The sequence below is a fragment of the Lytechinus variegatus genome, chromosome 16 (genome assembly GCF_018143015.1).
Source record: "Lytechinus variegatus isolate NC3 chromosome 16, Lvar_3.0, whole genome shotgun sequence".
NCBI lineage: Eukaryota > Metazoa > Echinodermata > Echinoidea > Temnopleuroida > Toxopneustidae > Lytechinus > Lytechinus variegatus.
In genome coordinates, this window is record NC_054755.1 from 10,736,562 (window position 1) to 10,751,005 (window position 14,444).

General features: G+C 38.1%; 1 protein-coding gene across 3 annotated transcripts in view; it reads left to right on the plus strand.

Annotated features, from left to right (window-relative positions):
• Nucleotides 1-14,444, plus strand: part of LOC121429448 (rho guanine nucleotide exchange factor 7-like) — a 63,591-nt gene that overhangs the window by 7,306 nt on the left and 41,841 nt on the right. For all 3 annotated transcript variants that reach the window (XM_041626454.1, XM_041626455.1, XM_041626456.1), the window contains exons 2-3: nucleotides 5,880-6,004; nucleotides 7,135-7,387. In XM_041626454.1, the coding sequence (XP_041482388.1) occupies nucleotides 7,165-7,387 (223 nt within the window). In that variant the 5' untranslated portion in view covers nucleotides 5,880-6,004; nucleotides 7,135-7,164. The remainder of the gene's footprint in view (nucleotides 1-5,879; nucleotides 6,005-7,134; nucleotides 7,388-14,444) is intronic.

A 14,444-nucleotide genomic window follows, 5' to 3' on the forward strand; every position in this document is an offset into this window, starting at 1 on the left:
TACTGGGAATGTACACGTAAAGGTTAAAGGAAATGTCTGATGCTGTGGTTCACTGTATGTGTACGCATACGGTATGTGTTCGTGTAGATATGATTTTCCTTCTTTAAAAAAAGTTTCACTGTAGATGTGATTTTTCTTTTTAAAAATTGAATGTATATTTTAATAGTCAGTCTTTACATGTACATTGTGTAGCTTTGATAAAATGTTATACAAATAGCGCATTGGAATGGGTGCGAGATTTCGCATTCGAGAGATGAAAGAAAGATGCTCTATTCAATGAGGCATTAGCCGAGTTGAAAAGAGTGCCTCTTTCTTTCACCGAATGCAACATCTTGCACCGTTGTGTGAATAAGAATATTCGCAATTTGTGTTGTACAACGCCTCGGAATTTAGCGAAAATATGAAAAACAAGAGTTTATCCCTGTAGTAATCTGTGAAATTGAAAAGGGAGCAAAAATACTGAAAGCGAAAAGCAAAGGCCCACAAGCGCACATGACCTTGGGCAGCATTGTGCATTTAGAGAGTGGGCTTATACGCGTATTGCTCCTTCATTTTTACTGAGCGCAATGAATTAAATTGTATTGTGATGTCACCTCTTAAAGCTGTGCAATGGTACAAATGTTTGACATTCAGCCTCCCATTCGCTAGCATACAACAAGCAAAGTAGGCGTTGTGCAATACTCGTTATACTTGAGCGTCATAGATTCTAATCTTATAAACTTTAACCTGTTTGATATCTATTGAATGGTGACATTACATTTTTCGAACCCTTTTGAATGACCAATTCTCTGTAAAATTTGAATGTTGCGCATACTGTATCTCGGCTATTGGCAATGACATTTTTCCTTAAATAGGGCTTTTTGAGCATTGGATATCAAGATGCCATGTTCCCAAAATTTTCATCACAGTCCAGGCTTTGGAATTGGTTTTACATATTAAATAGAAAACCCATGAGGATATTTTATTTTGATTGGGCACCCGGTCAAAATACATTATTTTTGTAAAATTGCAAAATTTATCCTGTAATTTGACTCATTTTAATTTCATACATGTATATCCTCTACATTAATAGGGCATACACATTCATGTATAAATCTGGTAATGAATTGGAATAGTCATAAACCAAAATTTTGTGATTTTTTAGTAGAGCTATAAAAGAGAATTTCCTGTAGAATTTTTTTTGACCCTGATAGATTTCCATAGAGTTGCAATTGATTTTCTTTGTAAGACAGGGCCCAGGTCTCCTCACCAGAATTGAATTTGCTTGAGTTTTCTCTTTTAAATTAAAACAAACGGTTTGTTTGGTTGGAAAATTCCCCTAAAACTTTGACCATGAAGAGAAACATGATATTAGAGTCATGGAGTTTCCCAAAGGTCTTGTAATTTGATATCTCATTTGTAAAAAAAAAAATTATACTTTATTAGATTTATCTAAACGTAATAATGTATACAATATACATTGTAACTAGATAGAATTCACATAACTTTATCTGGATTATTTCCAATGCACATATCACTGGAAATTGATAGTTTAATTCATTTGAAATATTTGATTACCATATCCTTGGTGTATCACCTTTTGGAAGATAGCTTTTCTTATACAAAATAGTGGTTAATTTTTCTATTGCATTCTGGATATGATATTGCCTGAATGGGCACTATCAGATACCCATGGTACTACATGTAGGATACATGTACATGTATACCAGGGGTTCTCAAACTACGGCCCGCGGAGCTTCTCAATCCGGCCCGCGAGACTCTGCTGCTGGGTTTTTTAAAATCACTTTTAAGTCACAATATGAAACAGCTTAATATGATTACATTGTGTATCCATGTAGACCTAATCGTAATAAAAGTAATGGCAGTCAAATTAATTTGACTTTTAAACAAAGTTTAGACTAGTGGAGTCTTTTCTGTCTGTTCGATCTGCGCTGCTCTCACCATGTTTGGATCTACATACTGGTACAGGTGCGAAAGTGCATTTTCCACAATGAACATTTTAAAGAACTAACTCATACCGAAGTACCTTGACAGGAGCCGCTGGACGTTTTTCAAAGTGGGGAGGGGGGGGGGGCTGGCCATGCAAAACATCACAATCATATGGTCATTTTTACGTTTTTGTACATGGTTTTGGAAAAAAGTGGGGGCTAAAGCCCCCCCCCCCCCCGCTTCCGCGGCCCTTGCTTGTCCAGTGAACATTTGCACCAGTGCCTTCGTCTGGCAATTACACCTTTTGTGCCAAGGTTTAAGCAACTTGTTGGTGACAGACAGTGTCACTTTTACCTTTGAAGTGATTAGGAGACTGACACCATTATTAGAGTTTACAACAGACATGTTCTATTATTCATTCTACTTTGACTACAAAAATATTGATACTTCAAGACTCCTCAATACCAGGTATGTACATGTATACATGTAGGCGCAATCTAGATTCCTTTTGACAAAGTACTACAATTTTGTTATCATTAATATCGACTCTGGCTATATTTTGAAATCTTTTCTAATTTTGCCTGCGTTCCATATGAAACTGTAATAAATTTGTTGGATTAATTGCTCCCCAAATACGGGCCAGATTGCACAAAAGAGCATCTAGGACCCGGACCGCAAGGGTCTTTGCACTTTGCGCACATTTTTTTTCTAAGTATCCACTTCACCCTGGCCCTTTCAGGTTTACTTGGAGTCTCATCTGGCCCTTCAAAGAAAAAGTTTGAGAACCCCTGATGTATACCATTGGTATTTCTTTCCATCTCCAAGAGTTTGACTTGGAATTCCTTTCTTGTCTATGCCTCAAGAGGGCCTCCTATCGTTTTGTGATTGAACCTGCCCTTCATGTATTTCCTCTGGCCAAGGAGCTTCAAGCTCCTTGCTCTGGCTCTGTGGCTGTATGCACATTAGCTACATGTACAATGTACATTTAGCAATGTACATGTACATGTAATTTTGCAATGTACATGTATGTACATAAATGCTAGGTATGTACATGAATGATGCATTTTTGATGATTTGTGTTAAGTGGCAAGTGCCACCATTTCATTTGATAAATGAAAGCTCCTTTTTGTCTCACCTGCGAAGCAAAGTGAGACTATAGGCGCCGCTTTTCCGACGGCGGCGGCGACGGCGGCGTCAACATCAAATCTTAACCTGAGGTTAAGTTTTTGAAATGATGTCATAACTTAGAAAGTATATGGACGTAGTTCATAAAACTTGGCCATAAGGTTAATCAAGTATTACTGAACATCCTATTAGAGTTTCATGTCACATGACCAAGGTCAAAGGTCATTTAGGGTCAATGAACTTAGACCATGTTGGAGGAATCAACATCGAAATCTTAACCTGAGGTTAAGTTTTTGAAATGTCATCATAACTTAGAAAATATATGGACCTAGTTCATGAAACTTGGACATAAGGTTAATCAAGTATCACTGAACATCCTGCATGAGTTTCACGTCACATGACCAAGGTCAAAGGTCATTTAGGGTCAATGAACTTTGGCCGAATTTGGGATATCTGTTAAATTCCCATCATAACTTTGAAAGTTTATGGATCTGATTAATGAAACTTGGACATAATAGTAATCAAGCATCACTGAATATTTTGTGCAAGTTTCAGGTCTCATGATTAAGGTCAAAGGTCATTTAGGGTCAATGAACTTTGGCCGAATCGGGGGTATCTGTTGAATTACCATCATAACTTTGAAAGTTTATTGGTTTAGTTCATTGAACTTGGACATTAGAGTAATCAAGTATCACTGAACATCCTGTGCTCATTTCAGGTCACATGACCAAGGTCAAAGGTCAATGAACTTTGGCCGAATTGGGTGTATCTGTTGAATTACCATCATAACTTTGAATGTTTATGGATCTGATTCATGAAACTTGTACATAAGAGTAATCAAGTATCACTGAACATCCTGTGCGAGTTTCAGGTCACATGATCAAGGTCAAAGGTCATGTAAGGTCAATGAACTTTGGCCATGTTGGGGTTTTTCGTTGAATAACCACCATCATACATGTATCTCTGTAAGTTTATTGGTCTAGTTCATAAAAAGTGGTCTAGTTCATTAAACTTGGACATAAGAGTAACCATGTATCACTGAACATCTTGTGCGAGTTAGAGTAGTATTCATAGTCAGCACTGCTGCTATATTGAACCGCGTGATGCAGGTGAGACGGCCAGAGGAATTCCACTTGTTATGATTAACTTTCTGGGTGTGATTCAGATGTGAACCTCAAATTTTAGTTCAAGTTTAGTTTATTCAAACATACAGGTACAAACAAAAGTCATTGATCAGAATCAGATGATTAAAAAAAAACACATGATAAAGTTTTTTTATAGGACATTGCTAGGAATGCTTGTGAGCGGGGCCCTAAAATGAGATAGGGAAATAAGCAAAGATATAGACTTCAGATTTACATATTATACATATATACATATTAGATTTGTCATATTTAATAGCTAGATTGCTTTTTAACCTTTGAATGTTTCCCTCGTGCACTCCCCATTGTCATTGACTTGCATCTATTTCAGCCTACTGCAGGCAGTATTATTTAATATGCTCTTCGCTTTCGGTATCGGTCTGCAGGAATTGATATATTACCTGTCTAACAATACTACAAAACAATTTTAAAGCAATTAATATGGATTATACTTTTTTTATGTTGCCTGTTAGTTTTGAGTGCATGCACTTCTATTTAATAAGCAATCACTCATCTTATCTTCATGTACATGTAACTCTGTTGTAAACTCATGACTATTTGAACATGGTACTTGAGATTAAAAAAAAGGAATTTGTACAGTACATAGCAATAGGAGAAGAAATCTTATTGCTACTTCCCTGTGAGGCATGTTGAGCCTTTATTCATTGTTCCTGGTTGGAAAATGACTATGCGCGATTACATTTACTATTTAATTATCAACTCTCTGCTTGTTTCTTGAGGAGCCTCTTATCGTTTTCATGTGGAATCTTCATTAGTTTAGTTTCAAAATCTATTTGATCGATAAGTTTAGTTTTTCCATTAGGCTACAATGTTGATTGAATGAGGACTTGTGCAAAAAACAAATTTTAACTCTACAGTGTAGTTGAAAAGGATTTTGTGTCTTTAGCTTTATCTTTCTGGAATGCTTCCACCAAGGATCTGATCAGCAGAATCGCTTGAAGTATTTAAAAAGTATCTAAAATTAGATCTGGTTTCATCTTATTTATGTCTATCGTAAGTAATTTAATATGTTCACGCAGCAAACATTGTTTGATCTGTAATTTCTCTCTCTAATGATTCTGCACTTCAGAATAGTTCACTAGATATATAATGTATGGTGAATGATGTGTGTTTATTATTATTATTATGACTATTGTTATTATTATTATTATTATGAATTGTCTGTTAAATTTAAGTTCTCATCACAGTCTTGAGAGAATAATAATAATAATAATAATCAGTTCTTGTATAGCGCATATTACACACACTATAAATATAAAGTAAACGTTTCTATGCGCTTTCAAAGGACTTAGATATTATTACCCTGGCTGTAGCTCAAGCAGCCTTCAAGCGCTCAGTGCATTTCAAGGAATAAATTCCTGCCAGGTACCCATTCACCTCACCTGGGTTAAGTGCAGCACAATGTGGATAATTTTCTTGCTGAAGGAAACTACGCCATGGCTGGGATTTTTAAATCACGACCCTCTTTTTCAAAGTCCGGAGACTAATCAACTGGGCCACAATGCTCCAGAATGTCTATAAAATCAAGTTTACATGTAATTTATATTATCAGTTTTATGTGTATACATGTATAATGTATTTGGTTCCTTAAAGTTATAAACTGATTTACAGTACATTAATCCTTCTTTCTATGTTATTTTTCTTTTATTCTACCCCGTGCAGAATTTTCACGATGCTCTACGATCACAGTCACAGAAGAGGAAAAGGAAGACACTGAAAATCCAAGATTATTCATAATTCTAAAAGAAATATCATCACAAGAAACAACCTAAGCAGTACAATTATCGGTAAGCTCAAGATGTCTTTCCTCTTGGATAACAAATGTCTTGTGCATCTCTGAAGAAATAACTAAATTCTTCCTCTATCCTTTCATCATCCTTTACTCTCATCCTTCCCCCCTCTATTCCTTTTTGCCTCTTCCTCTTCCACTCCCATCCCCATCCATCCTCATACCTACCTCTTCCTTTTTCACCTCCTCATCATTTCTCCCTTTGTTCTCCCGACACCTCCCCTTCTTTTATCAAATCTCTTCCCCACATTCCCCTTGCTTCCCTTCTTTTCCCGTTCTCTTTTATCCTCCCTTCCTCCCTGAAAATGTTTAATAACAAATATTGAATTTTAAAGTTTAGCAATATTTTGTAAAAACAGTTGTCATGAATATTCATTAGGTGGGCTGGTGATGTCACATCTCCACTTTTTCTTTTGTATTTTATTATATGAAATAAGGTTTATTCAAAATTTTTCCTCCATGAACTAGAAAAATTGGATTGGCAGCTAATTTTATTTAGTGCAGTTTTAATAGATATCTATTGCTGCAACTTATTTCATTATAACTTTTTAAGGTAGACATATTTTTCACACAAGTATGAAATAATGAAAAATTATGATTTTATGTAATAACATAAGAAAACGGAAAGTGGAGATGTGACATCATCATCCTACCTAATGAATATTCATGATGACTGTTTTCACAAAATATTGCTAAATTTAATCTTCAATAACTTTATTATTTGTTACCCGATTTTTATGAAATTTTCGGCATTTTGCTCAGTGAATTCTACTCTATGTATTAAGATATAAATATTTTCAGCCCAGACCATCCCTTTAGCTACGTGCTGCTGATTCTGCTGGTGCTGCTGGCGGCGCTTTCAGCATCACCGCAACCACCACCTTGACTACCACTTATCTTCTACCGCTTCTACTATACTCCTACTACTTCTGCTATTAATACTGCTGCTGCCACCATTGCTCCCACTGTTGCTGCTGCTACTACCTCTTGTACTAGATTTACTACTATTATGACCACTACTTGTACCTCTACTATTAATACATGTACATGTTTAAACAATTTTTTCATAAAAGCATCAACAATACATTCACATTTTCAACATATATGTATTTCCTTTCATGGTCACAGCTCCCTTGCTTGTTGAGCAAGCAGTCCAAGATGGCCGAGGTGCCGCCGGGTCTTATCACCATGGGGTCGGAGCCCCTCCAGCAGTTCCGCGCCCGCTTCAACTTCGAGGGGAAGAAGGACGACGAGCTGAATTTCCAGAAGGGTGACATCATCACGGTCACGCTGCAGGTTCCGGGAGGATGGTGGGAGGGGATGCTAAACGGCAGGTCCGGTTGGTTCCCAAGCAATTACGTCAGGGAAATAAAGCCAAAGAGTGAGTACTACCATGGGGTTCTTCCATTACAGGCTCTATCACATCGTTCCGTGCAAGCCTTGCGGATGATTGCCTGCAACTCACCCGGAAAAATATTTTGAGCATGTTCAAAACTTTTCTGTGTGCAAATCAGACTTGCTGGCGCTTCTGTGCTTGAGTTGCGTGCGAGATACTGTCGATGCAGCTGACCTGCGGGTAGCAAAAATAGTTACCCGCAAGTCACCTGCAAGGCTTGCATGGAACCATGTGACTGGGCCTTTTTTAGTAAGAAATGCATCCACTTTTTGTTGCATCCAACCCGGCCAGGTGAGATGGATGGTAGATGTACCTGGCAGGCTGAATTCCTTGAGTACTTACACGTAGTGTTCAAAATGGCAGCTTGTTTGAAATGACAGCTTGACCAAGCTAAAGCTGGGATAATAATAATTGTCACCTGCGAATAGATCATTTCTAGATAGATTGTGCTCATTGAATGCTTATTCATTTATTTCCTCCATTTCCTCCCTTTGTTTGTCTTTCCCTTTGAGTTTGCATTTCAAAATTTCAGCTTTCAGATTTTAGGACTGATTTTTATGCTTGAGTACATCGGTTGTTATGCGCAATGAAGGCTACTAACCATCTGTAGGATTAATCGCAATCGCTTTCCGATTAGGGACTCGGGTATTCCTCTGTACATTTTTTCTGTATCACTGTTGAAATTCGTGACAACCATGGATTTGTTTGGAAGCCTACAATTGCAACCAGCTGATGAAGTAATTCAGAAGGTGTAGACATGTACATGTAGGTCTCATGACGACGAAAGGACAATTCTGTGTCTCAAGAAGGCAAGGAGACACATATTTGTATGTAACCAGAAGAAAACCATGGCTTTGGCCAGGGAGATCTCTGTAGTCTTTAACTCTTCAGACCCTCTTTTCATCCCTGACAAGGGTCTGTGGCAGAGAAATGAGAAGCAAGTGTTGTGCACGTGTGATTAATGAGTGGGTCTGCTGGGCTGTACAGACATGGAAACCGAAACATGGATCTGTAATTAAGCACACATGTATCATCAGTTTAGTATTGTGGTCGGTATTATAACGCATATCAAATTACTGTGGGGGTATCCAATGCTTGTATTTCAGAGAGTTATACTGGTGGGATATGTTTAGATACACATACGCTTTTCACACTGCATTTCCTTAACCCCATACTATCCTTAACCCCGCACTATCCTTAGCCCCATTCTATCTTTTTTTTGTTTCACATTGTCTTTCTTAACCCCATAACCCCATACTATTTGGTCAGCCGGGGTTAACGCCTTAACCCTGGACAATCACACAGCTCATGAATATTGATGATTTTACCATACAGAGCGTGATTAATGTGCAATTTTGACTTCTGTGATGGGCAACTTCATAGCCCCACTTTTCCTTAGCCCAGTGGCCCCAGTTTTGTTTCACACTGCATCTCTTAGCACCGCGATTGTGGTGCTAGCACCACAATAAGCCGGCTAACCCTGCCCTTTTGCAGGGCCAGATAGTACCGTACTGTTACTAGTGTGAAAATGAAGTGGGCTAAGCTTAACCCCAGGAAATTGGTAGGGCTAAGACCCCCCCCCCTTAGACACACCAATTTCTTGTGCAGTGTGAAAAGCATAATAATGGTCATGCTCATACCGGCCTGTGAAGGAAAATACAGAGGCACATAGTTTTCATGTCATTTTAAAGTACATGTAAATTTCACACCCCCCACATATACCACTTAGTCTAATTGGACCAAGTGTTAATTGGGTGACTTCACATCTGATTTTGATGAAATTTTTATTGTCGTGCTTGTTTGATTTTTCTGTTTTTATTCAAGTCAAATTTTTGTTGGGTGTGGACTTGTCATTTAAGGTTTCCATTGAAGTTGAAATGGCAAATTTACAATAGTTAATTATTTATGAAACTGGTCCCAGGTTCAGAAATGAGAATGAAAGAGATCATTCATTTTGATGCCTCGGGAGTGGTTCATTAACATTTTTATTTGAAATGTCAGATCTGACAACTTTTTCTCAATTTTGATTGGCTGTGATGCTGTGTTACTATAGGACTGGTCAAATAAAAACATCTTGACATATCCTTTCATAAAATGCTCCCCAGAAAGAATACAGGTATTTTTCATAGCCAGGAAAGTGTGAATGTGTCTGTTGCTTTAAAATTGATTTGAGACATTGTGTGACATGATGATTAAAGAAAAAAAATGGCAAAATGGAATCAACCCAGATATTCAGTTTTTAAAGTGGAAAATTATGAGGAATAAGAAGGTGGAAGTTTAAGAAATATGTGATTAAAAATAGAGTAATGATTAATTTTTGGAGGTGTCACTTCCTGAAATTATAGTTTTTGCAAGACTTTTCCCTCTATCTATGTATAGTCTACAGGCACAGACCCTGATTAAAAATTCGATCAACAAATGTGTCTCCACGCAAAGACTAGCACATGCAAAACTTGCTGTTTCAATTCAGAGCAAGAGGGACTTCAGTGCACAAGGCATGAGTAGGCTGCAATTCAGACCCTTTACTCCAGTGAAGGGTTTGCACAGCAGACTAGTCTATATACATGTAGGGCCCATATATATTCACATGAAATAATATTAAGCAATAGGTTGTCATTTGCAGTCATTTGAACAACAACAAAAATAACAACAAGAAGAATTGATAAATTATTCACATTTTTTACAACCAAATGAAGAGTTGAGGTACATGTATGAGTCATGGTTTCAAGGTTGAATTCCATAGGAAACCAAATGAGAAATGAATTTACATGAGTGGGGGTATATTCTCCCTGTCCTTGGGCTGCCTGTGCAGTTCAATGCACCTGTGTTGCACATGACTGGTGATTGAATTACATGTTTCTCCCTATGTGTCACACCTGCGGAGCTGCCAATGTTTGGGATATGACTGATCGTGTGTGGCACCGCACTGGGAAATGGAACATTCATGTTTCTCGCCGAGCGTTGCGTGAACGCCCAGGATAATTGGTCGGTGAGAACCAACCGGGTAAAACGTCTGGGTTCTCTTCGGTTCGTTGCATTGTTTCCTGTTAGAAAATTTGCTTCTGTGGGGGAGCACACCTTTCTTGTTTATACCTGGTGTGGACTTGCCCTGTTCACACTTAACATGATATTAATTGTTAATTGCAAGCTAATAAGATCATAAAATTCATGTTTCTCACTGAACGTTGCGTGAACGCACAAGATGATTGTCGGTGAGCATGTCCGAGTTTCTCTTTGGGTTATTACATCGTTTCCTGTAAAAAATTTGCTTCCATGCAGAAGCACACCTTTCTTCAATATTCCACCTAGGTCCCCTGTTCATAAATGCACAATACAAGCTTGCTTTCAGCAGGGACGGGAGCACGTCCCTGCTTTCAGCCATTCAAATTGAATGATTTCAGGAGCCTACATTAGTTAAAACTGTAATTGCGTATTTGTTATGATAATATTTTGATGAAATGGGCCGCTGGTGTAGACTTGCCGTTTTCACACATATCATGATTTTAATTGCATACAAATAAGACCTGAAAATGAGTTTGATTGAAAAGTGACCATTGACTGTACACATCTGTTAAACCAATAATATAAAAAATATTATAATGTAACTTTTTAAAGATACTCTCTCTTCAAGAGTGAGACAAGACTGGTGTGTTCCCACTTAAGTGTGTATATTAGCCTGCATAATTTTCTTTGGAGTGAACACACCAGTGTCTCAGCTCCTATACCCTTCCCCTCACTCTCCTGAGTGGAAAAATACCAGCCTAATAGACTTTTGTGTGAACGCATCCATATCTGTCAGCTGGATGTGTTGTCTTGTGATCCCATTTGATATATTTTTCTAGGTCTAATTCTTTGCAAACTTTCCAACAACAACACTGTCAAAGGAATCCACCTATTATGAGAATTTGAATTTCTGAAGCATATTTTGTACTATATCTTCGAGATGTTTTCCATGGAGCTCAGTCGGAAAATTGTATGTAGGGGGCAAGTCCAGAGCCCCCTCCCCGCAAAGAACTCTCTGATGTACAGTGTTTCAGCCAGATGACTGGATGGAAGGTTCCAAGTTGTCTGGAAATGAAGAGTTTAACTTGAATGTGAATATGAATAAGCGACTAAGTATAGAACTTTCTAGAGTACATGTATGTTTTGAAGTGTGTACTTGTATATTAGTCATTTCTCCAAATATATGTAAATAATCACCATTCCTAGTAGAGGCCATCCCCTAAAAAAAGAAGAAAACCTCTATCAATTATCCCATCAATTAGAAGTCAGAAAATTACTCTTCAGTATTTTAATTGAAGTATGAAAATTTGATTAAGTTCTGACATATACTGACCTTACCTTAAATACACTACATGTATGGTCAAGTCTTTAAGTCATTTGAGGAGATAATGTATTGATAGGTAATGACTCAGATTGAGAGGTGAGAAGTGTCCTAGATTTACCCGAAGGGCTGTGATTTTCTAATTTGAACCTGTATGATGTGCTTTCATTGTGACTGCATCATGAAGTCATACTTCCACAAAACAATTCTGGAAATTATTTTTTGACGCAACTATTTTGGCCATCCTTCCATTTTAAAAATGAAATATCATTTTGTTTTGATTTTTTTTATCTTGTAAAGATGTGATACTACCATACAGCGACAGGCATTCGTCTTTAGTTGCCTGGAAATGAGAAAATATGTCAATGTGTCGGAGAGCTAAAAACTGACATTCTTCATAAGCTACTGAAATCGTTGTGTCTTATTGGCAAAGATTGTCTTTGACAGTGATAATTTCTGAAAAGATAATTCATAATGCATCCATATTTGTAAAACAAAAATATTAGTTTATAGTGGTAATATCAATAAAAGCCTCCTTCTGTGCAGTACAAGCACATGTAATATACATGCAATGATCACAATGAATTAAAAAAGGAAAAAAAAGTGCTGTTTTCTTTTAAAAAATCTAGTCCAATTATCAGATTTGTTGGCCTTCTTGTTTAGAATGAAGTGATACTATCTTTGTTTTGATATCAAATGTGGATGAGGGGAAATATACAATAGCATGGCATGCAGATGGTTAATTTCTCATCCTGTCTTCAATGGCAAATTTGAAATTGATCTATTCTTGCACAAGATTAGGCGTCATAATAACACAACAGGTGGGATAGCGCTATGAAAGGGCGCTTCGTGCTCTGACGGGTAATTGACTGACGTCATGTCGTCAGCCCACGTTCCTTTAAGGGCTGTCGGGTTCAAAATCCAGCAGAGAGGCTCGATGCGATTCTCCATGACATGACTAATCGTACCTCGTCGGGTGAGGGGACTCCCAGTTCCTGTCATTTTTCTCTCTTTTCTTCTGTAAATGCCTGGGAGTATTTTGGCTCGCCCACACCCCAAATTTAGAAGGCCTCGTTGGCGCACTGTCATCGGGGCGTCGGGCATATCTTGTTCGGTGCGGATTAATCCGAGCGTTAATCTCACTTGAGAAGTGTGCATAACTCTGGGCACTTTATCATCATCAGCAGCATTCTGTGGCAGTTGTAACTTTGCTGGCCCCCCAAGTTCAAACCAATCAGACTTTGATGGGACCATGTTGAAGGCACCAATGATTAGCATCATTGGATTATCAAGCTGGATGACATAGCACGGAAGCCTCCGCAGGGACCGGGATCGGATACTGGTCGGTGTGAATTCTTCAACCACGCTACAATAATTACCCAGCAATGTTAACGATTCTGGAATAATTACATCACCAACTGCCGATCGGCCAGCGCAGGCTCTGTTGTCTCTCAGCATCTGTAGCTGTTGATGATGCAGCTTTAGTTGGCAGAGTATTCCTATTCATTCAGACCATGGCTTGGATATTCAGTGGAGATGGTACCGATGCACTCCCTTGGAGTTCCTTTGCTAGTTCGAGGCTGCGTATGATGGTCGTTATGTGCATGTGCTGCTGCGGTGCAAAACGCGCCATGTTCAAGCAAAGAGACAGGGCCGCTTCTTTCGAGTATGTGTTTGATAGAAAACCAATGAGAAAACGTAAGTCAGACTTTGTTTTGATAAATATTAGAGTTTTTGTTCTGTTTTAGAAGTGATGTCGTGCCATCCTGTTTTTCTAAATTTTAACTTGTAAATGAATTTATCGAATTCATATTTTCTTTAATCGAAAAGTAAAATAAAGATTACACTAGAATGAAAAGATTTTTTTTTGTTATCTACATGTATGTAGGCCCTATTTGTGAATAAAATTTACCTACATATTAAAAGCAACAATTACTCTAAAATAGGTGGTTTCAGACCGCCTCGAAGTTCGTCAATTCCAGGTATTCTCTGAAATTTACCCCGATCAGAAAATATCAGGTATTTTGGTAATGTGAAAGCAAACTACGCGTAATTTCCCTGAAAGAAAATACCTGCTAAATAGTAAGTACTTTGCAAAATTACGAGAACTTTCGCGGGGATTTTTCCAAGGTCGCAGGTATTTTGGCGATGTGAAAGCAAATTACGGGAACTTTTAGCTCAGCGTGTTGTTGGGCGCGGCGGCGTGGGTGGCTGCTGGGCTAGTGAATTTGAATCTCGCGGCTTGCCTGCTTATCAGATCATACTGCGCATGCTGGTAACTTAGGGAACTTATCCTGAAGGGTACGTTTCGGGGCGGTGTGAATGCAGGAATAATTAATGGGTATTTCTTAGCCAACAAAAGTTCTCGTAATTTAACGGGGATTCTTGTGATCGAGGCGGTTTGAAACCACCTAATGTCATCTTGTCACACTCTTACAAACAAATTCAATAGCTCCCTTTGTGATTGTTTTTTCCCAGCTGAATATGTATTGTCTGCTTTCCCACCTCAATAATAGGTTAGAAGGGGGTGGGGTCTGGGGTGGCACTCAACTTATTATGTATATGTACATCTTCCCCTGAAGAAGTGAAAGTCCTATAAAAAACATGCTCCTTATATTAAGATTAACTTTATATTGCCTGAAAGTCCAGGCTAGTATAGACAAAATGATGTAAACTTTATGCAAATGAGTATAAACTGATTATGCATCACAAACACAT